Source organism: Bos javanicus, chromosome 24, assembly GCF_032452875.1.
Source record: "Bos javanicus breed banteng chromosome 24, ARS-OSU_banteng_1.0, whole genome shotgun sequence".
NCBI classification, from domain to species: Eukaryota; Metazoa; Chordata; class Mammalia; order Artiodactyla; family Bovidae; genus Bos; species Bos javanicus.
Genome location: NC_083891.1, coordinates 2,685,001 through 2,709,869, shown reverse-complemented (window position 1 = coordinate 2,709,869; position 24,869 = coordinate 2,685,001). Strand labels below are relative to the sequence as shown.

General features: G+C 52.2%; 1 protein-coding gene across 5 annotated transcripts in view; it reads right to left on the bottom strand.

The window, feature by feature from the left end:
* ZNF516 (zinc finger protein 516) overlaps window positions 1–24,869 on the bottom strand; it is a 100,408-nt gene that overhangs the window by 18,660 nt on the left and 56,879 nt on the right. For all 5 annotated transcript variants that reach the window (XM_061399502.1, XM_061399503.1, XM_061399505.1 and 2 more), the window contains exon 3: window positions 4,368–5,732. In XM_061399502.1, coding sequence (XP_061255486.1) covers window positions 4,368–5,732 — 1,365 coding nt within the window. The remainder of the gene's footprint in view (window positions 1–4,367; window positions 5,733–24,869) is intronic.

Here is a 24,869-nt window from a genome sequence, read left to right as displayed (position 1 = left end):
TATGCCCAAGCTACTCCAAAATTCTGAGCTAGTAAGAAAGGTTACACACTTCATTTGAATTGAAGGCTACCTGGTGAGCAAGCGGCTCTGAAACCCTGACCTCAAAAGTAAAGCTGTGTATAAAGTGGGCTCAGAAAGGAAAGGGAGAGGCCTGGGGCACCTGCAGACTCACCCCCAAAGCCCTGCCAACACTCATTCAAGTTCATTACGCTGTGAGGTGCCCTGGCCCCTGCAAGGAGAAGGACCCCGCAGAGACTCTACCAAGATGCGTACAAAGGAAGCCCACCTCTTCCATCATCACCCGAGCAACGTGTCTCGGGCATAAAAGAGGTTTTTTTTTAAAGTCCCAACAAGAAAAACCGTATATATTATCCTATCTGGAATTACCCTATTCTTTTATTTTCAGTGTTTTTATTCTAAAATCCATGTCATCATCTACTGCAGGCTGGATACAAAGTCTGGACATGCAGATAATGTATTATTTTACGACTTATTCTATCCACAAACCATTCACGCTACCCTCATACCTGCTTCCAGACCGGGGATCTACATTGCAGAATGATAACAGAAAACGTGGCTCTTTTCATCCTTAAACGATTAGGCTTCAAGCCCTAAGGGAAGTGACGGTGATCGTTCCCACGTGGTATCCTTTCTCTTTCGGCAGAACTTCCAGACCATTCATTTCTACACAAACATCATTTGGTCAAAACACAGGTGGGGAAAAGCTCTCTGAGAATCCTCTCTCTCAATCTCAGAAAACCTCGATGCCTTAGAGGCATAGCCTGAGTGCAACATTCTACCTCAAGGCAATTCGTCCCTGGAGAATGACAGAATCACACCTCCAGCTCCACAAGGACCGATCTCATGTCCACCACAGATGAATTGCTCTCCTTTTATAAAATTCCCTTCTGCACGTTTCCATCGCCCCCCCTGCAAGGTGATGCTCATAGCAATCCCAGGGTGGGGGGCTGCGATCTTCACCCCACAGGGTGAATACACAAATCCCACAGGGAAATACACAAAAACCGAGTCAGAGGACAGCATGATACCCCAAAGTCCTGGGACTCCTGGAATAGGACAGTTACAAAGATTATCTTCCAAGGAACCCTAAAGGAAATCAGTCCTGAATATTCACTGAAGGACTGATGCTGAAGCTGAAACTCCAATACTCTGGCCACCTGATGCGAAGAGCTGACTCATTGGAAAAGACCCTGATGCTGGGAAAGATTGAAGGCGGGAAGAGAACGGGACGACAGAGGATGAGATGGCTGGATGGCATCATTGACTCGATGGACGTGAGTTTGAGCAAGCTCCGAGAGTTGGTGATGGACCTTCCTGGCGTGCTGCAGTCCATGCTGAACTGAACTACAAGATTATCTGGAATGGAGATGAATTAGCCAAGGTTCTAGATTCCTGATGCCAAAGTCAAACACATATGTACTCAAGGAAAAAGAAAAATGGGTGGACACCAAAACTGCTTTAGTTTAGTTACTGCCAATTCAGCAGCGTGTCGATGATGTAACTGTTGGGAGGCGGATGCACTTGGTTCCCAAGCTGCAACAGTAGATAGTGTCTCCGTCACAGGGAACGCCACTGTCCTGTTCACCGCTCTACATGCGACTTTGGCACACCTGCTGTTTCCCTGCAGCCGCAACACTTTAAAAGCATCATAAACCCTCAGACTGTAAACAATCTGCCCGCAATGCGGGAGACCTGGTTTCAGTCCCTGGGTCGGGGAGATCCCATGGAGAAGCAATCGCAGCTCCCACCAGTATCCTTGCCTGGAGAATCCCACAGAGCAGCCTGGCCGGCTCCAGTCCAAAGGGTCACAGAGAGTCAGACACGACTGAAGCGGCTTAGCACGCAAGCACCTAAGAAACCCAAACCAGGGTGAACGAAAACACCACGAATCTGCACACTCACGCCTGACATATTTCAGTGCATCCATGAGAAGAGTGAAACATCCAAGAAGAGCAAAGAGGCTTCACGACGACTTAGCATTTTTCACTTTAAAAGATCAACATGGAACCTCTGTTTAAGGGGGGAAAGCCTTAGAACGGTTTATTTTTAAAATCTTAAGGAAAACATTTCAGGCTACTGGGACTTCAAATTCTGTCATCTGAAGTTCTCTAAACCTTAACTTAGAATTCGCGTCTCCTTCTGGGGGCTAGAGGCAACAAAGCAGACCCAGAAGCAGCACAAAGAGCCTCAGGAAGCAGGAGTCTTTGCCGCTCACCAGGGGCCGACTGGTAGGTTTAGAGCACAGTCCTGCGGGCCGTGAGACGCAGCACATCAAGTTCAAGTGGAAGTCACTTCAACACCGGTGCAAATGCAGGGTCGGGGGGACAGACTCCAGGAAGCCCTGGACGGATGGGAGAAGGTGACCAGGGACACAGCGCCCACAAAACTCACTGTCATCTGCATCTGAGTCCTCTCTGCTTCAGGGGCCACAAGAACCCGATCTAAGAAAGAACTGAGGTTGGCATGAGATGCAAAGGGCCAACCTACACACCTTCACTCCGTCTCAGAGCGAATAACCTGCACTTCTCGGACACACTGCTGAGAACGTGAAGCTGGTGCGTGCGTGTCTGCCTCTGCGACCCCATGGACGGTAGCCCACCAGGCTCTTCTGTCCATGGGATTTTCCAGGCAAGGATACTGGAGTGGGTTGCCTTTTCCTCCTCCAGGGGATCTTCCCAACCCAGGGATCGAACCCACATCTCTTCTGTCTCCTGCATTGGCAAGCATGTTCTTTACCACTAGTGCCACCTGGGAAGCCCCAAAGTTTTATTGTTTAAACTTTCCCTCTTTTCTGGCCACACCCTGGGACATGCAGGATCTTAATTCCCCAGCCAAGGATTGAACCCTTGCCCCCTGCAATGGAAGTGCAGAGTACTAACCACTGGACTGCCAGGAAAGTCCTTTCAATTTATAATCAAGAACAAGAGCATGGGATCCCACGCATGTGTTCTGTGGAGCTGGCAAACTTGCTGCAATTGCTAATCATTATCAGTAATAGGGGATGGATGGCATCACCAACTCAGTGCACACGAGTCTGAGCAAGCTCTGGGAGATGGTGAAGGACAGGGAAGCCTGGTGTGGAGTCTCAAAGAGTCGTACACGACTGAGCAACTTAACAACCCCAACAGGCATGAATTCTGAGACATTGGGGAGATACGAAGACAATGGTATGAGGCATAATTTTTTCCGGAATTTTAGCGCACGTCAACTCCCCAAACCCTGTAAGGCACATTCCTGCTCTCCAGAGGCTCCACTTAACACACCCTGCACACTGACGTGCCCTATTAAAATTACAAACATATAAAGGCAAAGCGTAAACAGTCACTTCAAGTGAACATCCTGTCTTTGCAGACACGGGAGGCAGTGGATGTCTACTGACGCTTTTTAAAAATGGCTGAGTGGGGACGCGCCCTGGAGGCCGCCTGCTCGGCATTGAGGAGACGTGACTGGAGTGCAGGGGTGTCACAGGAGCAGGGGGCCCAACGCCAAATGCCCCAGCCCCCGGCAGGCAGGCAGGGGCAGGAAAGCAAGCACCCATCCCCGTAGGCAGGGCGGGAGGGCACAGCAGCCAGGCCAGCTGCCTAAGGACCCAGACCCAGCAGGCAGGCAGCCCACGGCCTTCTACAGAGAAGGTTCCCTAAGTGCCCCAGGCGGGTGGGCTCCCCCTGAGGGCCTTGGGGGGGTGGGTGGCTCCCCCTGAGGTCCCCAGGCAGGTTGGGGGCTCCCCGTGGGGTTGTCAGTGGGGGGGGGGGGGCGGGGTCTCCCCTGAGGTCCCCAGGGGCATTGGAGGCTCCCTGAGGTCCTCTGGGGGGGTGGGGGCTCCCGGGGGGCAGGCAGGTGGGGGCTCCCTGAGGTCAGGCAGGCGGGGGCTCCCTGAGGTCCCCGGGGGTTGGGGGGCTTCCTGAGGTCCCCGGGAGTTGGGCAGGTGGGGGGGCTCCCCTGAGGTCGTCAGGCAGGCGGGGGACTCCCTGAGGTCCCCGGGCGGGAAGGCAGGCGGAGGGTTCACCCTGAGGTCCTGGGGGGTGGGGCTCCCTGAGATCCCGGGGGCAGGCAGGCGAGGGTTCCCTGAGGTCCCGGGGGGCATGGGGCTCCCCCTGAGGTCCTGGGGTATCGGGGACTCCCTGAGGTCCCAGGAGCGGGCAGGCAGGTGGCTCCCTGAGGTCCTGGGAGGGTGGGGGCTCCCTGAGGTCCCAAGGGCAGGCATATGGGGGCTCCCTGAGGTCCCAGGGGCAGGCAGATGGGGGTTCCCTGAGGTCTGGGGGGGTGGGGGACTCCCTGAGGTCCCAGGGGGGCGGGAGGCTTCCCCTGAGGTCCTGGGGGCAGGCAGGCCGGGCCGCAGCTCTCACCTCTGCGTTCGAGCACAGGGCTGCTGGCGCCCCAGCTCTGGTAGAGGGAAGCCAGGTCCTTCGGGATGTACGTCTTGAAGATGCTGAGGAGGTCCAGGCGCTTCTCGGGGCCCTCGGACGCCGGCTCCTGCTTGACAGGGTGTGGGGCAGGTGGGCCCTGAGGGACTGCGGGCCCTCTGGAGCCGGCCTTGGAGGGGGGCTCCCGGGGAGGTAGAGGGGTGGTCCCGTCGCCTTTCCCGTGCGGCTGACCCTGAGGCTGAGGGCTGAATTTGGCTTTGGGGGGGTCCGGGGCACTGTGCTTATTTGGGGGCCCGAGGCCTGCCCCCTGCCTGCCGCTGGCAGGGGCCTGGGGGCCTGCCCGGGTGATGACAGTGGGCGTTGGGGTGGCGCTTCTGCTGAAGCCCCCACTGCCTCCCGTGGCCCCAGGCCTGGGGCTGGCCTCCTGTTTGGGCTTGGGCGGAGGCTGCTCCGGGCTGGGGCCAGGCCGGGTCTGCCGGGTCCCGTCGGGGCCGGCCGTCCAGAGTGTACAGGGCGCCCCAGGGTGGCCCTCCTTGCTCCTGGGCAGGCCAGCGGCTTTCGTGGGCACCCCCAGGGGCGAGGGGCTGCCTTTGGGGCCTGGCGCCCCGCCCGGCACCTGGGTGCGGGTGAACCGGGCAATGGGCAGAGGCTGGCACTCCTTGCCCCCGAGGGCAGGCGGGGGGCCCGTGCGTCCGCTCCGGGCCAGGAACACCAGGTTGCTCCTGATGCTCTTGTAGCCGTTGGGCTGAGTCCACTGCGGGGCCACGGCCTGGCCGCTGACCCGGTGCCAGACACGCTTGTGCATCCAGAGCACCTCGGGATAGTAGGTCTTATGGCCGCAGTATGGACACGGGTGCACGGCCAGCGCCGCCTGCAGCGAGGAGGCCGGCTCCCGGCGGCCCGGGTCGTCCCGCGAGGACCGTTCGCTCAGGTCCAATGGGACCAGGTCTGGGGCCGGCGCCCGCTTCCCCGCTGTGGGGTGCTCCTTGGTGTGCAAATCCGGCGGCCTCTCCCGGGGGTAGGCGGCCTGGCTCTCAGAGGGCGGCTGCAGACCCGCCGCCTGGGCCGGGCGTGGAGGGAGGTCAGCCGCGTCCCTGGGGCCCGGGCCCTCCTGCTGGGGGCCACACGCTGGCGTCTTCAAGTCCACAGAACACCGAGGCGGCTCGGGTCTCCTGGGAGCGTCCCTGCTGCTGCTTTCAAGTATGGACACGCAGGCCGCGATCCCCGCGCCGGGCTCCCCGGCCGCTCTTCCTGATGGGCTGTTTCCAAGTGTGTGGCTTTGGTCTCCATTGGAGAGCACGGTCAAGGAGACGTCTTCTGGGAAGCAGCAACGGTGTGGCTTTGCTCCTGCAGGATTGAAACGCAAAGTGTGATGTTAGTGTTTCTCATCAGGACCGGAGACCATGGAGCTCACCCACACTGCCCTGCACCCCGCAGCGGGGAGGCTGGTGGAGCTCAGTAACAGTGCAATCCAGTGCCCGGATGGATCAGCAGCTCTCTCTTAAGGGCAGACCAAACTCGAGGGCAAACCAGCATTATTTAATATTTATTTCTCAATTAAGTGACTCAGTAAAATGCAAAGGAAAATAACATAGCTGCCTATCTAGTGACATGTAACTACCCCACTACTAGTTAACAGACAGGGACCAGCTGTATCAAAACACAGAAATAAGGACTTAATTCTTTATGACAGATAGGGCTTTCTGCAACTTTCAGCCCGTGGTCACGCAGAGGGAGGGCCAGGAAAGAGTGTTCTCCCCCCACTGTACCCCCAGGGAGCCTGCAACTGCTTCAGAAACTATGGACCACTGGTCTGGCCCAGGACGGGCCCCGTGACTGTCCTGTAAGCCTACGTCTCACCATCCCTCCCCTCACCTCCCCAAATCTGCTTCCCAGGTGGGGGTTGAGGGGAATGCCCCGGAGAAACAGTGCCCCTCCTTGAGTGGGGACCCCGCTCCCACCCCCCGGGGCCTGCCTGCAGGCTCACGCAGGCGACGCGGCTTTGGAAGGCCTCGTGGTGGGTGGTGGAGCCCTCGCCCACCTGCTGCACCCTCGGTCAGGGAGGGGCCCAGGGGATGGGAGTGACCCTGTCCAGTGGCTGCTGGGGGAAGAGGCAGGTGCTCTGGGGTAAACTCAGCTTGACTGTTCCAAACGCTGAACCATCCTTGGGTCAGGGGCTCGTAAGGGGAAGAGCTGAGCCTCGCATGCGCAGCAAGTTTCTAGAATTCTCCATACCAGACCCCAAAAGACTTCAGGTCTGCAAGTCCAGAATACAGACTTTCTCTCCAAAAGCGGGGTGCACGCACATGGTGATGCAGTAAAACTCGAAAGGACAGAGCAGCAGAGGGGTCAGGAAGAGACCCCCCTGCGGCCCCTACTTCCCGGAAGGTGATCCTGGAACAATCTGAGTGGGAGATTCGCCTAGCAGCCCCACTCCCTTCCTTAAAACCCAGATGTAATATCTGCAGTATGTGTGTGTGTGTTTGTGTGTGTGTGTGTGAGCGCGCGTGCACTCAATTGCTCAGTCATGTTCGACTCTTTGTGACCCTACCAGGCTCCTCTGTTCATGGGATCCTCCAGGCAAGAATAAATACTGCGGTGGGTTGCTATTTCCTACCCCAGGGGATCTTCCCGACCCAAGGATGGCGCCTGAGTCTCTTGTGTTTCCTGCACTGCCGCCGGATTCTTTACCACTGAGCCACCTGGGAAGCCCCAAACCTGCAGTGACGCCCCTAAATGGCAGCTGGCGCTCAGGGAGGACAGCAAACTGCATGCTCAGGTAGCGGGGTCTCCCCAACCCAAAGGCTGTGAGGATGCCCCTTCTAAGCTGTTCCTCTTCATGCGGGGAAAAAAAAGACCCACCAAACCAGTGTATGGGGGGTGGGGACAGTGAGGAGGTTCTTGAGACAGAAAAGAGCCTGAATACAAATTATTCTAGTGATTTGAGCTGTGTCTGGGACATACAGTAACCCTCCCCACAAAGATAAAAGATCCCAACTACTGTGAGCCCGAGAATTCCCACAATGAAGAACTCTTGTGTTTCAAGTAATTTTGAGGGCTTCCCTGGTGGTCTGCAGGTTAGGAGTCCACCTTGCAATGCAAGGGACACTGGATCGATCCCTGGTCTGGCAAGATCCCAGGTGCCTCAGAGCAGCTAAGCCGGGACACCTCAACCACGAGCCTGCGCTCTGGAGCCACAGCTATGGGGCCTGAGCTCCTCACCAGGAGAAATAAAAAATACATACACTCATCTTTGTAAAAACTAATTATGAGATTTCAGCAGTTATTTTAATTTTTTAATATTTGTGAGTTCCCAGTAACTTTTGCAACTTTACCAGTTACCAAAAACTTGCTGTGACAGCAAGAACATCGGTTTTTAAATATTTCTCAAAAGAGCCTTCTTTAATAATGGTTTACCCTGCCTTGCTGCTGCTGCTAAGTCACTTCAGTCGTGTCCGACTCTGTGCAACCCCATAGACAGCAGCCCACCAGGCTCCCCCGTCCCTGGGATTCTCCAGGCAAGAACACTGCAGTGGGTTGCCATTTCCTTCTCCAATGCATGAAAGTGAAAAGTGAAAGTGAAGTCGAACAGTCGTGTCCGACTCCTAACCACCCCATGGACTGCAGCCCATGGGATTTTCCTCCCCTGCATCCATGGGATTTTCCAGGCAAGAGTACTGGAGTGGGGTGCCATTACCCTGCCTTAAAAGGGGACAAATATAAACACAGAGCAGAATAAAAGGTAAGATGTTGTAACAGAAATGAAAGCCATTTTGCATCACATCACGGTTTAACTGAAACTTGAGAGTTACCCATCTGAAATGCAAGAAATTAACAAAGAGAAAACCACACAGGTGTGGGGGGGAGGGGGCGGGAAAGAGTCCCTGAAAAGATATTTCAGTGTCTCAGAAACACTGATTCTCAATGAAATGTAATGGGGCGAATTATCATCACAGCACATCTTGGATACAACGCAAAAATGACTTAAAAAGTTTCAGCTACAACAGCCATGGGGCTTCTCAATTCTCAAACACGATTTAATAAGCTTTCTGTGCAAGTGAAGCAAAGGAGATGCTGAAAATCCTGCCCCGGGCTGGTTCGATGGGGAAGTTCTCCTTCTGGGAGAATAAAGGGAAAATCAGCGAGGGGCGAAGACACGCGGCGTGTCTGCCATCACAGAGGGCACCCAGGAGAGCACGTGACCAACTGGCCTACTTGCGAGGCCGCTGGGAGGAGGGGCCACAGCAAACAAGGAATCGCCAGGCTTCCAGGCCCGGAGACGACACCAGCAATAAAGCCAAAGTCTCAGCTCAGCCTCACTGCCCTTTGTAAAAGCACAAGCTTTGTTTCCACAGCGAACAGCGCAAGAACCACTTCTGATGGCCCGGTATCTCTCCAGAACGACTCGGTCCTACAGCCAGAAAAGTGTCTCTTTAAGACAAGCATTCTTTCTCAAAGGTTTCTCACTCATTACACATGCAACGTGAACAACGATAATAATAATAATAATAAGGTCTCGGCGATAAGGAAACCAGACAACTAGAACACCAACAACTGAATAATCACGCTTAAATATTTTATACACGAACAAATATTTTATTCCCTAAATTGTTCCTGCTCCTTTTTCTGCTGACTGAATGCAGTGTTCAAGTTTTCATTTTCAGTAATTAATCTATTCACATAAATAACTCGCAAAACTGTAACATTTGCGTTTATGGAAAAACATGTATTCAATAAATATCTTAGCACTCTGGAAGCCAGATTTTGATTTCTGAAGAAAAAAAGTTACAGATTAAATACAGTACTTCTGACTAAACCAAGTAACCAGGTGCCAAAAGAAAAGTTAACACTTGCAATCTGGAAAATAAGTTTAAGAACATTCCTGTTCAGAGATTACAGAGTCAACATTTTAGAGGTTGATCAAATATCTCGTGTATCCACCCAAGCTTCCAGTTAATGGACAGCAGTGTGTCCTGCCATAAAACAGTCACATTCTAGAAATGAAGAACTTACTGCTTCCTCATTGACACAGCCATAAAAATATGTCACTCAGGTCACTGGTGTATTTTTGAAAAAATCAAATCTATGCTGAAGTGAACAGAATTCAAGTCCATTAATACTTTCATGGCTACTGTAGCTTTTATACACCCTCCTTCAACCCCAAATCCTAACAGGAAACTATAAGTTGTCCATTTGACAAAGTTCAATCAAGTGTAAAAGTAAAAAGAAAACCACAAAACAAAACTTTACAAACCACGCTCTTAAGAATACTGAATATTTCCACTTTACAAAGGCAAACACAAAGTAAATCGATTACCATAAGGAAGCATGTTAAAGTTGAAGGAACTGGTGAAAGAAGGTGTTTCTATCACTTTAGATTTTAAACTGCCGCTGAGGGAGAGGAAGGAGCCCAGGGGCCTCGCATGTGAAGCTTGTTCCCCAAAGCTTCCTTAAGGACAGGGCGTCCGGAACTGCCCCTCAACCTCTACAAGGAACCCACTCCACTCAAACCACCTGTGTTTGTTGTGCCACCCTTTAGGTTTTAAGAGAGCCAGGTCGGATCAAGACTGCAGAAGAGAAGGGACCTGCAAATCTCCAACATATAACAAGGGCTGTGGATACACACTAGCAGTTGCGTGGCTGGAAAGTTCTTATGCTGCGTAACTATCCCAGAATAGTTAAGAGCCACATTCTATGCATTTACGAACGAACTATAATGACCCTCTTTAGGAAACCGGGGCTATTTCTCAGCACCGCCTTCAGATGCAACGCCGGACACACGCCGACCTGCAGAACAAAGCCCGCGGGGCCCAGCGCCGGCCGCGGGGGAGGGGCGCGGCTTCCGGCGCCGTGCGGGGGCCTGGCCGGCAGAGGGCGCGCGCTCCCCGCGGTCCGCGCGCGGCCTGGCTTTCAGAAGGGGCCAAGGCGGCATCGACCTTTAAACAGAATATTCAGGTCCGGCGGGCCAAGCAGGGACGCGGAGAACTCGCTTAGAGTGTGCATCAGTACAATCACGCAGTTTTCACCTCTTAGTACAGAACGTACCTGAAATGGATAAAAGGAGTTCATCCAAAGGTCTTAAAGCAAGTTCACCAGTATTTTCAGAGAAGAAAATGTGCACAGCTTTAAACCAGTGATGCCCTTGAATGATCTGGCTAAAATGAACTTAGCTAAAGTGATGGATCTACCGCATTGGACTGTGGGGCTCAGACTGTAAGGCAGCACTGTCAAATGTCCAGTTCTGGGACAGAAACGCACAGAAAAGCAGCACCTCAAAGGGGAGAGATCTAGCCCAACAAGGCACTGCGGGGCCTGACTTTTTCACCCACAGAACCGTTGTCTACATCAAAATCAAAATTCTTTTCACTCCTGGAGTGCTGTTGTACATGCACTCAGAATGGGGGGCTGGGGCTGAATGGTCCGCGGACACAGTTTCCGAGCAGCACTTGGCAGGACTTGTCACCTACACACCCACAAAGTGAAAATTTTATTATTTCATGAGGCTGACTGTGTGCAGGAAACACCCCTTCCTGGCTTATTCCTCATCTTTTCTCTTAGGGCTCCAGCCAGTGTGTACAAGTGTGGTCCTGGCCTCGCACGGGGTTACCTGCGAATTCAGAGCCTTGACCCCAGAGAAGGAGCCACGGGGACGCTACCTAAGCAGCGCCGGCTCGTCTGCCGAGTCGTCTCATCCCAACCAGAAGGTGGGCACTGGGGTCCTGGAGCCTTTGATGGTTACGCATGTGTGCATACAAAATACAGACTTTCTGTACTGCTCACATGAGGAGTTCAAGCTACTTTATAAATAATAAATCTCAAATGTTTCAGCCCACCAGAGACACTGAGTGGAAAGAATTACTGTATATTTTACTTAGTAATTGTAGCAAATCTTTCCAAGTCACATCACTAAACTCTGGACTCTCAAGCAGGCTGCAATATAATGGGTTATAGTTAAATTATTTGTAATTAAAATGCAAAGTCAAGGTATATATACATTTATTCTTCATGTACTTCTCCATATCTTAGCTTTCATTTTCTCCCCTTTTTTAATAGAGGAAATAACTGTATTCCCCTTTCTTGCATACATATCTTTGGCCTTCCCCTTGACTTGTATAAGCTCCCCTTCAACTTATCCAGTTACTTAAAAATCTAGACAAAGAATGACAGCCCCAGTGGACCAATGCCGCACAGAACAATCTCAGGAAAGCCCCACTTACTCATGTTTATTTTCTCAATCCTTTAGTCATATTTCTATTTTAAGAAGGAGTTGCAATATCATATTTCTGTGATTGTTTTCCAGGAGCTCGCTGGCTAAGCAGGAGCCGTGAGTCTATGAATTAAAAACGTTTAAAGCTAAGTAAGGGTGTTCCAACATTCTATGAGCTGAACGCAAAAGAAAGGGCCCTCGGGCCAACTCCACCTCCATTGACCTAGCGTCCCCTCCAGGGCTATCCAACGGGACCTGCAGCTTTGGGATCAAGCCGCCCAGCCCGAAATAACTCACCTACTGGCAAGGAGAAGCATCAGGGGGAGGTGGGCAGGGGGCAACAAACACAACTGGTCACACTTTCATTCAGCCCCAGACAGGTCAATACTAACCAATACATTCTCTCTTTAACAAAACCCAGGCGTGGCTGCAGTGCTTTGGCCGGGTTCACGTGGTGAGTGGCGCACACACGTGGCCCTCACAGAGCTCCGTGATGAAGGCAGCAGCCCAGCCACGCACCGGGGCCCAGAAGCTCCCCCGTGTCCTCCACTCCACCTGCCCTGTGACCTCTGACTTGTGTTCTCCCCCGGCACCCACATGAGGGCAGGACCCCCCCCCCACGAGGCCCCTTGGGGGACAGGGCCCTGGATCCTCCCCAGAACGCTGAGTTAGGCCCGAACAACGCTAAGACATGAAACAGGAAGTGACCTGCAAAGTCACCGCTGATCCGACGTCCAGATTCTGGGACCCAGACCCAGTTTTCAGAACCGCAGCCCCTGATGCCACATCTTCGCTCTGACGTGAAAACCCTTTGCCAGGCTGCCGGGCTTCCACCACCCGTCACTGACAGCCTCCGCTTCGCTCCAGGTGCAGCAGCTTATGGTTTACACGGCACTGCAGAGACGCACTGGTCCTGGGGGCGGAGCTCAGGCCAGAGCAAAGCTCATTCAAAGACACGGCGCTCCTGAAGCCTGCGTATATGCCGGGCAACCACCCAGCCCGCTCCCTCCCTGTCTGAGCATGCACTCACGCAGCCACACACAGTCACAGCCATGCGTGCGCAGATGCACGCCCAGCCACACACGCGGACACCGTGCACACACAGGCCTGCACACACAGACTCACGCAGGCACAGCCTCCCACAAGAGAACGGCTGTGTGTCTGGGCTGGGGGACCACTGGGGCAGCTGCTGGGGTAGCTGCCACGTGACCTCAAGTCCTGAGAACTCTCTCCCTTTCCCACAACCAGACAATTACAAAGTCCAGAATTCGAAGCCCAGTGAATACACCATTCTTTGAAAGGAGAAAGTGTGTGTGTGTGTGTGTGTTGAGGCTATTTTTAGAAGCTGAGCATATCGATCCACACCCTGACCACCTTAGTGTGGCCGAGACCAGCCCCACTGTGAGCTACACAGGTGGGAACCCAGGGTCCCTGCTTCCTATTCTACTCACAGACGTCAAGAGACTTCAGGGTTTCCAGGAAACATACACACCAAACCTAAAACACGTAGCTGCAAAAAGTGACATGCTACTATTTACAGAATCTGGGGAAAACCACACGGCCACCCAGCACAGTCACGTGTCTTTGGAACCACTGCTCCACGGCTGTGCGTCCACGCAGGTCCCTGCACAAGGTTAAGGCCCCTGCGAGTCCCACGCAGCCTGCTCGCCCGTGAGGTCCCAGAATACATTCAGGGCACCAGGCCTGAGGCTAAAATCACCTCTCTGCTCTGCCAAGGGCAGCTGGCCAGGCTGAGCACACAGGCCTTTTGCCCCTCTCGGGAGCTTCTGCAAAGCACCCAGGGGCACAGACAGATCCCTGGGAACTTGCCTGAGACACAGCTCAGCAAATGGCAGGAGCAAAGTAAGGCCCATGGTGGACATTTCCCTCATCTCCTTCCTTGCCAGCTGGACACGGGGACGCTCCCAGTATGGCCTCACTGCCAGCTCAGGGGACCTCGGTCACTGCCCTACCACCCCCTCCAGCCTCAAAGATCCTAGGATCACCACTGTGTGCAAGTGTGTGTGTGCATATACATGTGTGTGCACATACGTATGCATGCCCATGCGTGCATGCGTGTGCACTGTCGTCCCACGGAGAACATAGAGTCTGTTCAGCCGTGGGCGATAATGCCACACCCTCGCGGCCCTGCAGCAAACTCTGCAATGTACACCCGCCCCCTGTTCCCTGAAGACATTTCCAGCCCACAGCTCAGGCGTGAACAGGATCCGTGCACACGGTTTCCCAGGACGAGCCTGGTGAACAGTTTCCCAGGGCCAGGGCAACGGAACCCCCAGCAAGTGACAGGGGACACGGCCCCCGGCGCAGGGTCTGCAAAGGCACCACAGTCAAAGGAACCCCACACACTGCACCCCCGCCCCGGACGCCCACACAGAAGATCCAGGGACCAGAGGTCGTGATGTGTCCCCAGCAACTAGGCCGGCGCGGCTGTGGAGCGATCGATGCAGCTGGGGTCACAAGCACAGGCTGTAAGGTGTCAGGGCCCAGCTTGGGCTCAGACTGGACTCCGGCTCCACCTGGAGCCCTGTCTGCAGGACAGGGGAGGCTCAGCAAGGAGGTCCAAGCAGTCAGTCCTAAAGGAAATCAGTCCTGAATACTCACTGGAAGGACTGATGCTGAGGCTGAAGCTCCAATATTTTGGCCACCTGATGGGAAGAAATGACTCTTGAAAAGACCCTGATGCTGGGAAAGATTGAAGGCAGGAGGAGAAGGGGACAACAGAGGATGAGATGGTTGGATGGCATCACCGACTCGACGGACATGAGTTTTGGCAAACTCCGGGAGTTAGCGATGGACAGGGAGGGCTGGCTGTGGGGTCACAAAGAGCCTGACACGACCTGGTGACTGAACAACAAAGGCTCAGAAGCACGACACGGACGGGTCTGGAGGTGAGGGCAGGCGGGGGGCAGAGGACGCCGGGCAGACCAGAGGCATCCGTGGGGGCAGTCGGGACAGCCTCTCATGCCCTTCGCCTTCCACACTGTCAAGGCCGTCGTGTCCTAGCGGCAGTGCTGCTCACGGCTGATTTGAAACCACAGTGAAGCAGCATCCACCCGCTGCAGACAACCTCAGGCATAAAGCCTCTGTGTTTGCATGACAGGCCCTGCATCAGTCTAAGTCACCCAAACAGCACACGAGAAGCACGTGTCGTGACTGCAGCCTCGTCACCGGGCTACCGGCGGACAGAGGCCATCTCACCCGCGGCTCGGAACCCGCCCGCATCCAGCAATGGCCACTCGGGGACCTGGTCCCCGCTGACCGGCCAGCAGCACCGGGCTCGAATAGCTCGTCCAGTGCGAGTCGGCCAAGGGAGCGGCATGCCTGCATCAGCAGCAGGCCAGCTCCTGCCACAGAGCGAGGGTCCCAGGTGCAGGAAGGCCCATGGCCTCTGACCAGCCTCTCCTTCAGGAGGGCATCCCAGCCACTGCCCGTCAAGGTCACGGTCACTGCGAGGAAGCAGCCCCTGACCAGCACCCCCCAGTAGCTCCTGCCTGCTTCCGCTCCAGAGGCCCTAGTGAGTCTGACTCTTCTTAAACAGCACAGCTGGTGAAAGGTGCTTTCCCGTCTCACCAAGGCCTCCCCTTTCCAGGCCACCCCTTCGAGGTTCTGCTGACTTATCGGCACAGATGAGGATTTCTGAGCTTTCGCTGAAACTTTTTTGTTGACACAAGAGATGTCCGAATTCCCAGGTGTTAGTAACAGCCTCTTTTCATCACCAGCATCGGGTCCCACCTGAATCCACCGACAATCCTAAGACAGACAGCGTGGCTTTCTCAAAGACATGGAGCCCTAAGTGTGCGGGAGAGATGGCAGCCCAGAACAATTCAAGTAAAACTTTCCGTTTCCGTAACAGGCCTGCTCACTTCGTCTCCTCCGCATGGGTGTGCACTGTATAAAGATTCTATTTTTGTAGATCAAGGATACTGGAGCAGAACTCTGATGACCAAATTTAATGACAAAAAATTTCATTATCAAAATTAATTAAAATGCATAACCAAAATTAATAAAATTCTATTTCTTAACCCTGCCCTCAAAAGACTACAGAAAATGTTACCACTGGCACAACTAATTTGTCCAGTGAAATTAAAAAGAAAAAAACTCTAAGAAGATATATGCCCAGTGGCTCAGTCGTGTCCACCTCTTTGCGACGCCATGGACTGTAGCCCGCCAGGCTCCTCAGTACATGGGATTTCCCAGGCAAGAATTCTGCAGTGGGTTTCCACTTCCTACATCAGCTAAGAAGATAATTTTGAAGTTAACAGTATTTTGAGGGGAAAAAAGGCAGGCATCTGAATATCTCCTGAGGAGAAATCATTTCTCTGGTAGGGATAACATCATTCACATACCAAAGTGAATTACACCCAATATGACACCAAAAACACCCCGTAGGGCCAGGCTCCGAGAGGCCTTTTGACATCAGCGCCCAGGACCCTGCATCAGCCAAGCTCCACCAGCCTCCCTGTGGAGGCTGAAGGAAGGTGCCTCCCACACAGCCCCACAGCCCCACTGATGCCCAGGTCCCCGTGGCGGCTCAAACGGGGAGGAATCCACCTGCAATTCAGGAGACCCAGGTTCGATCCCTGGGTCGGGACAATCCCCTGGAAAAGGGAATCGCAGCCCACTCCAGTACTCTTGCCTGGAGGATCCCACGGACAGAGGAGCCTGATGGGCTACAGTCCATGGGGTCGCAAGGGGTCGCAAAGAGTCAGACAGGACTAAGCGACTAGCACTCTCACTCTCCCCATATCAGACGCCTGGGTGGGTCTGGAGCAAGGCGGCCAGGGCTGGCCCAGCAGGCCAGGCTGTGGGGCTGTGAGGTGCTCCTGCATGGCTTGCTCCGTCTTAAAACTAAGAGCCGATTTTACTCTCTCAACTAATCCAGCCCCTACACCCCCCATGGCATCACCCCACAGACACCGACTTTATGCTAAGACAGAAAATGTTTTCTTAATCTAACCCATTTCTGGCATGGGTTAAGTGTCACTGGATAAAACTAAAACCGAAACAAGTCTTTAAAGAATGATGTAACACTAGTGAAGAAGTAAACATCTTTACAAAACCCATGAATGAAAATGTTCCAACACAGTTTTTAGGTATCTGAGTGAACATCTGTTTATTTAAAAGGTTCTGCAAATATTTTCTCAAATTGATACACTATTTAAACAGCTTGTATAACTACCAAGTAGCTTAAGGAATTTTATGTAATCTTTTTTTTTTTTTAATTAAACATTTGAAACAAAAAGATGCTTTGGAGAAACTGATGCCACCAAAGCCACCTGATCCTTTGCCCTCACTCTGAACAAATGAAGTTTACAACAGTACTTCTGCCAGAGCCGGAAAGGCTTATATATGCATGTACATATGTACATGTAGGCTTACATATACAGTGTACATGTGTACACTACTAAGTACGTGAGTAAACCACGTCATTTATTACTGTTTGGCTTTCAGCATTACTCACTGACGGCTCAAAATCCCACTCTGGGAAAAAACCTTATTTCTTCTGAAACAGGGCACTTTCCTTTTTTTCATGAATAGCACATGAGCACGCACTTAGTAAGATTTCATTGAAAAAAATAATCTTATGTAAAGCTGGCACACCAGCTATGATCTTCCTCATTCAGGGAGTTTCTTTTAAAAGTCCGCATCCCTTGTGTTTAATGTGAGGCTTCAGGAGTCAGCTGATGAGAGGCACGGCTTTGGGCAGGGTACCCACTGCAGCTGGGGGGGCGAGGCAGACGCCCGACAGCCTTCCTGGGGCTGGTGACTCTCAAAGCTTGACATCTGAGCCACAGCGCATTACAGATTCCAACCTATTCAGAACTGTCAGTCCAAGCTTCCTTTTTTTTTAAGGTTTTCTTAAGACTATCATCAACCCACAAAAGGCCACTCCATTAGCACTGAAGCTTGTTAAAGCATTCTTCACCTTGCCAAACTGGCTTAGAATCATTTAACCATGGGAGAGGTAAAATAAGCCAGAAAATTCTAGCTTTGTTCCTAAATGACGGTCTTAATTTTGTTAATGACGGGTCACGAGAAGGATGATACAAACGGGCACCTGCCATTGCTGTTCCCACTAAACTGAGTGAGCCTGGCTTTGAATCCTTTATTCAAATGAAATGATACATGTTGGCAAAGGAGTCAAAACGCTGTTAGCAGCCTTCTCCATCCTGGAGGCCCGTCACTAACTGACCCGAGCAGAGTGAGCTGCGCCTGCCACGATCCTCCCACACTAGACGTACAGACAGAAAGATTGACTTCCCACACCACTCGCTGAACCACTGCGTCTGAGAGGCAAGGCCAGGCTCCCGGGAAAGACAAGCAAAACCCAGGGATGAAAACCACGCAGCGCTGAGCCCTTTGACGAAAGCCCCGCTGGAGGAGGCCAGCTCCGCAGGGAGAAGGGTCCCCTGGGGGCCACACACCACACAAGCCGCGCGGCCCTCCCTCTTCCAGTGGAGCCGGGGAGCTCCCTGAGCCCAGCAGCAGGGCTCTCCAGGTGGCGCTAGTGGTGAAGAATCTGCCTGCCAGTGCAGGAGACACAAGAGACGCGGGTTCCGTTCCTGGGTCATGAAGATCCCCTGGAGCAGGGCCTGCAGCCCAGTATTCTTGCCTGGAGAATCCCATGGACAGAGGAGTAGCAGAGGTTGGACGTGACTCAGCACGCACGTACAACTGGACACTGAACCTCCACAGTGGAGACCATGGCTGCCAGATTCGTAGGGAGGAAAACTTGGGAGAGTCTTCATCATTGGCAAAAAAATATGTTTGAAGATACACAATTCCATCTTAAACACTGCCTCCATCCCAACCTGATCCTAGAGACAGGAACAAGAACTCCGCTTCTCCATTCTCCTTCCTCCAGATCAACCTCCAGTTTCAGCCGCTGTTAATCAGCAAGCACAGAGGAGAGAAGGATGAGGCAGGGAGGTCCAGCCGCTCTCATCTTTGGCCAGCGTGGCCCCAAAGACCTCTATAAATAACCTGGAGAACACAGGGTCAGGGCAGCCTGGGGTACTGAGAAATAAACAGATTTTCACAGTGCTTCTCAGCTTGCGACCATTTGAGGACTGCTGTAAAGTTCTGAAATGAAACTTGGCAAAGGGTCTCCGTGCGATGCCTTTGAACTCCGAGTGCTTCCACTCTGCAACTTACCCAGAGGTTCATCTGGTCCCTGCCTCCCAGCTTCAAAGGACAGGCTCGCCCTGTCCCCGGCAAAGGCAGAGACCTGCACGCACGGCTTCAGCCTTAAATGTTTTACTCCATGATCCGCTCTGCTCTTTCAAAATTGTATTAACCCGTGAAAACGTGGATATCAGAGCTATCGGGGACAACTCCAGGAATTCTGAACCTTCAAAATCTGAACACTTTTCTGCCTTCACCTAGCGTGGAAACATTCAGGGCTTTCTGTCTTTACCAAGGAGATGTGTGAGCAATGCATAAATTTACCTAACACACACTTTGTTAAAGTATTTAAATAAATGCATAATCCACAGACAGCTTTGGTAGCGCAGTGGTAAAGAATCCACCTGCCAATGCAGGAAATGCAAGAGTCGTGGGTTCGATCCCTGGGTCAGGAAGATCCCCTAGAGAAGGAAATCACAACCCTCTCCAGTATTCACACCTGGAGGATTCCATGGACAGAGGAGCCTGGCGGGTTACAGTCCATGGGGTCGCAAAGTATCAGGCACAACTGAGCACACACACACACCCTATCCTATTAAGGAATCCTTGGTTAAAAACCTGTTGTCTCAGAATTTACAACTGACACTTTCCTGCAATTTAAAGTCAAAAAGTAATAAACCTTAGAGGGATTTTTAATCCCTTTTTGGATGTAATTAATGATATTAACTTGGTAGCTTTCAATTAGAGAAAATACTGCACTGAAAGTTTTATTATTTCTTTAAAAAAAAAATGCATAGCTGCTTGGAGAGTCCCCTGGACGGCAAGGAGATCAACCCAGCCAATTCTAAAGGAAATCAACCCTGAAGCTGAAGTCCCAATACTTCAGCCACCTGATGCGAAGAGCCAACTCATTGCAAAAGACTCTGATGCTGGGAAAGGTTGAAGGCAGGAGAAGGGGCGACAGAGGATGAGATGGTTGGACGGCATCACTGACTCAGTGGACATGAGTGTGAGCAAGCTCCAGGAGACAGTGAAGGACAGGGAAGCCTGGCGTGCTGCAGCACATGGGGTCACAGAGTCAGACACTTCACAGTTCTCTGATTTTACTTACAGTTAAAAAAAAAAGTAGAAACACTGTGCCACAGACTCTGTATTTCAAAGGGAAAAGGAGTTTCTGAAGACGTTTCTGTAGAGCTGAGTCCGCAGGTGGGACTGGCGCTCAAGCCATCATGGGTCTTTCTGCTTCGCACGTGGGTCAAACTGTGTAACTCTGGCCATTTTGAGGCAGAGCTTCTTTTATTTAATATTAATATTGATTAAGGCACCAGACAACCAATGATCATTATTTCCATTTTAAATAAAATTATGGCCACTCAAGCAATTTATCGTAAAAACCAGCCAAATTTAGCCGAGTTGCTGTACATGCGAATAAGGCCGACCTGGTCTTTGGTGGCTGACCGGAACTCATAAGTCAGAGCTGCTGGCTGCAGACGTGGAGGATCTGCCCTAAGGCAAGGCTGAGGTGACAGGTCGCGGAGAGAAGCATGGGCAGCGCTGTCCCAGCCCCTGCATGTGTGCCCCCTGCAAGGCTGCAGGTCCAGGCGCAGGGCTCAGGACTCCCCCAGCAAGAGCCGAGGGTGCACATGTCTCCCCGCCACCCTGCCACACAGCTCAGACGGTGAAGAACCTGCCTGCAATGCAGGAGACCCAGGTCCAGCCCCCAGGTCGGGAAGATTCCCTGGAGGAGGAAATGGCCACCCACTCCAGTACTCCTGCCTGGAGATTCCCATGGACAGAGCAGCCTGGCGGGCTACAGTCCATGGGGTGGCAGAGAGTTGCACACGACTGAGTGGCTGACACTCACCTCTCTCCCCAGCTCAGGACACTCACTTCTCTCCCCAGCTCAGCTCCCAGGGCCCCACAGTGGACACAGGTGGACGGTGGGGATCAGACATAAGCAGGCTGTCCCTGAGACCATGAGGCTGGGGACAAACATTCTGGAAACCAAGGGATCATAAATGCAGTCACTGCAATGGTAATCGAGTATGGTCTCCAACTAAAAGAACTAAGTATGAGGCAGTCCTAAGGCTATAGGAGAAGAGCCTCTGTGTTTACGGGGAAGGGAGGACAGGAGATGGCCACGCACTAAATGGAAAGGAATCATGGACCATACACACTTCTGCACACGGACCCCATCAGGGAGGTCAAGGAGGATGAGCAGGGTGATCCTGGGGAGACAGGAAAGGGGTGTTTTCCCAGTTCCGCCAATGAAAGGACAAGAGAAACAGTTTAAATGACAGGCAGTGAAGGAGAGAAGGAATTTCAGATTATAAAAAAGGACAAAATGGAAAAATAAAACTGTCTAGCATTAATTCTCCTCTGCACAAATCTTTAAGATACACAAAGAAAACCTATGTTTGTGATTGGCTGGTTGAGTTTTAGCTAATGAAAGAAGCCAGCAGGTCCTCTCAGAACCACTTGTAATCCTACCACTAAAAGTTGCATCACCTTGCCGCCTGGTGTCGGCATGGAAACCCTGTGCTGAGTGCGTCTGGAGGCTTCCACTTGTGAGCTCAGAGGTTGCGGGAGTCTGTCGGGCAGCAGGCAGCCCCTCCCGTAAGGTCGGCAATCACAGGAGTCCATGCAGGGCTTCACTACGTCTTTCCAAGGGAAGGGTCCTCAGGAGGAAGACAACGCCCCCCTCCCCTTTACAGGTGGGAAAGAGAAGTTGTAGAGGTCCAGCCTGTAGCTCTGCAGCTCCTTGGGGAGAGGTCCACGCAGCCCAGGCCTCGCTGTGCATTCCCACAGGCGCTTGCCTGGTGTGCCTGGCGGGACCTCGCCTCCAACGTCAAGTGAGCAACGAGACGGGACAAGACCTCGATGGCAGGAGACAGCGCCCACCTCCGAACCCCACTCAGGTGGAGTCAGGACCTTCACTGACTCACAAAGGCCTCGCTTCAAGGCGACACCAGATTCCAGAACCCTCTATTTCAATTACAGATCAGTCTTGCAAAATGAACTCGGGAGCTCTCTGCACAGTTCGAGGTCAGAGGGAAGAGGTCAGAGGTCAGAGGTCAGAGGGAAGGAAGGCACCCACTGCTTCTAGAGCTTGTCCATCTGCACTGTGGACGCTACAGCGGGGGCATCAGAAATTCTCCAAGGGTTCAAACCAGCGATGCGGGAGTCCCAAGAAAACAGTGATCTGCCTGATTTTCTCCACCCATCTTTAGAGAATATTTTTTTTTAACCAAAACTGAACGAGGGTAGATCACACATAGGCAAAATCAATTCAGAATCAGAAGAAATACACCCAGTAAATAAACCAAATTTCTTACGCTGCTTTGGGGGATGGTTGTGAGTCTTGGGTCATTATTGACTATTTTTGTGCAAATGACAGGCTGCAGATCACAGACTGAGATTACAGGACCCTGTCCCTGCATCTGGGCAGCCTAGGTCTACAGTATGGTCTGGAGGACTCCTGGGGCTCTTTTTTTTTTAAATTGGAAACTAATTACTTTACAATATTGTAGTGGTTTTGCCATACACTGACATGAATCCGCCACGGGTGTACACATGTCCCCCATCCCAAACCCCCCTCCAACCTCCCTCCCTATCCCATCCCTCAGGGTCATCCCAGTGCACTGGCCCTGAGCGCCCTGCCTCATGCATCAAACCTGGACTGGCAATCTATTTCACATATGATAATATACATGTTTCAGTGCCATTCTCTCAAATCATCCCACCCTCGCTTTCTCCCGCTGAGTCCAAAAGTCTGTTTTTTTACATCTGTGTCTCTTTTGCTGTCTTGCATACAGGGTCATCGTTACCATCTTTCTAAATTCCATATATGTGTGTTAAGATATTATACTGGTGCTTTTCTTTCTGACTCACTTCACTCTGCATAATAGGCTCCAGTTTCACCCACCTGATTGAACTGATTCAGATGCGCTCTTTTTAATGGCTGAGTACTGTTCCGTTGCGTACATGCCCCACAGCTTTCTTAGAGTATGGTCTGCAGGATTCCTGGGCTCTTTTTATTTTGAATTAAGGAGATGGGCCCTTGCATGTAGGGTAAGTTTCAGCAGTTCAGGCTAGATGGGGCCTTTTACTAACCAAGCTACCAGATCCTTGGGGGCGTCTACCAGGGTCCCACGGAGTTAGGGCAAAGCTGTGACCCCAATACTAACACATCATGGAATACTGACACCCCACTGTGGAAGAGCACGGACCTATGAGACAGCAACAAACTCCACCTACCAAATTCCAAAACGAAACATAACTTTCCTCTGATGACTGACATCCATGCTAGAGCAGCCACCACTGGGGCAGCTTTATTCTCTAGGACGGATTTCAGAAAGTGTCACAGTCACAGCGGCCGCACGCTATATAGGACACTCAAATATGTCACACGGTCCTGACTCCAGGAAGCGCATGGAACATTTTCTGTGTTAGAAAATGCTAAGATTTTTTTCATCCACCAAACAGAATAAATGCAATTTTCCTTTTCTCCTGAATCTCTTTCTCCACCAGCACTGTTCTGACCCTCAATGCAGGTAATGCATGTGTTCAAAGTATCGATACCTGTAAACTAGAGAGCAAGGAATCTCCACCAGAGAGCCGTCCCCTTTTATTCCTCAGCTAATTATCATCCCAACATTCATAGCATGAGGTCATCAGCATCTCCATCCAATAGCGAACAGAGCTGCTGAACAGGTCTCACTCAGTCAACAAGCAGGCCAGGAAACAAGACCAGGCATTTCCTAGGTGTCCTGAAATAACCACCTGCCAGAAGATTCACCCAGAGACACACACCAGGGAACACACAGGGGAGCCAGGTAATCTGAACTGCAGACCAAAGCCAAGTCACTTTTAGCCTATGTCTCAAATGTTACATGGGACACACTTACACTAAAAAAGGCTATTCGATGTTTACGTGAAACTTACCAGGCATCCTGTATTTTTTATGCACTGAACCTCTAACATGTTTTCAGCTAAACAAATATATTATTTACATGAATGACTTCAAAGGAAGCACTGTATGAGTCAGACGCTCAGTCCAAAAAAAAAAAAAAAGAAGTGTCTATAGTGATGTCAACACCAGCATCACACGTCATGAAGAAAATTACTTTTCATCTATATGCGGTATCGTTCGTTCAGTGAGAAGAGGGAACGTACTCATGGGAGACAGAGCAGAAGCCAGTATTACCTTCAGGGGACCCAAACCACAGGGCGGCATTTCACCAATGACCAGTCTCTACAGGACGGGCCTCTCAGAGCCTCGGTGGCTCCAAGAGTCCCTCCTGTGCAGGTGAGGCAGTGGGGCTGGCTTCAGGGGGCCTCGGCCCCTCCCCGCCTCATCTGGGGGCAGAGGAGCTGGGGGTGAGTAGTTCTAACGCAAAAGACCAGCTTTGGGGGACCCTGCTGCTGCTGCTAAGTTGCTTCAGTCATGTCCAACTCTGCGTGACCCCATAGAAGGCAGCCCACCAGGCTCCCCCATCCCTGGGATTCTCCAGGCAAGAACACTGGAGTGGGTTGCCATTTTCTTCTCCAATGCATGAAAGTGAAAAGTGAAAGGGACCCTAACCTTGCCCTTAAAGGAAATCACCCCTGAATATTCACTGGACGGACTGATGCTGAAACTGAAGCTCCAGTACTTCGGCCACCTGATGTGAAGAGGCGACTCACTGGAAAAGACCCTGATGCTAGGAAAGATTGAAGGCAAAAGGAGAAGGGGACAGCAGAGGATGAGATGGTTGGATGGCATCACCGACTCGATGGACATGAATTTTAGGGACTCCAAGAGATGAAGAAGGGCGTGGAAGCCTGATGTGCTGCAGTCCATGGGGCCGCAAAAAGTTAGACATGACTGAGCCACTGAACAGCAAACCTTTCCCTGGACGGCCCTGCCCCGCACTGAGGGCATCAGAGGAAGCTGAGAAGTGGCACATTCCCCTGCAGCCCGGGCGGAGGGGCCGGGGGTTCCCCAGAGCAGGCTTGTAGGAATGACAAGGGCAGGGTCGCAGTGATCTGTTCCGGGCGCACTGGCCGCAGCCAGTCCCTGGCCTCGGGTCACAGAGAGACAACAGGCACAGGAGGCTCTGCGGCTGGACGGACCATCACCCGAGACCCCC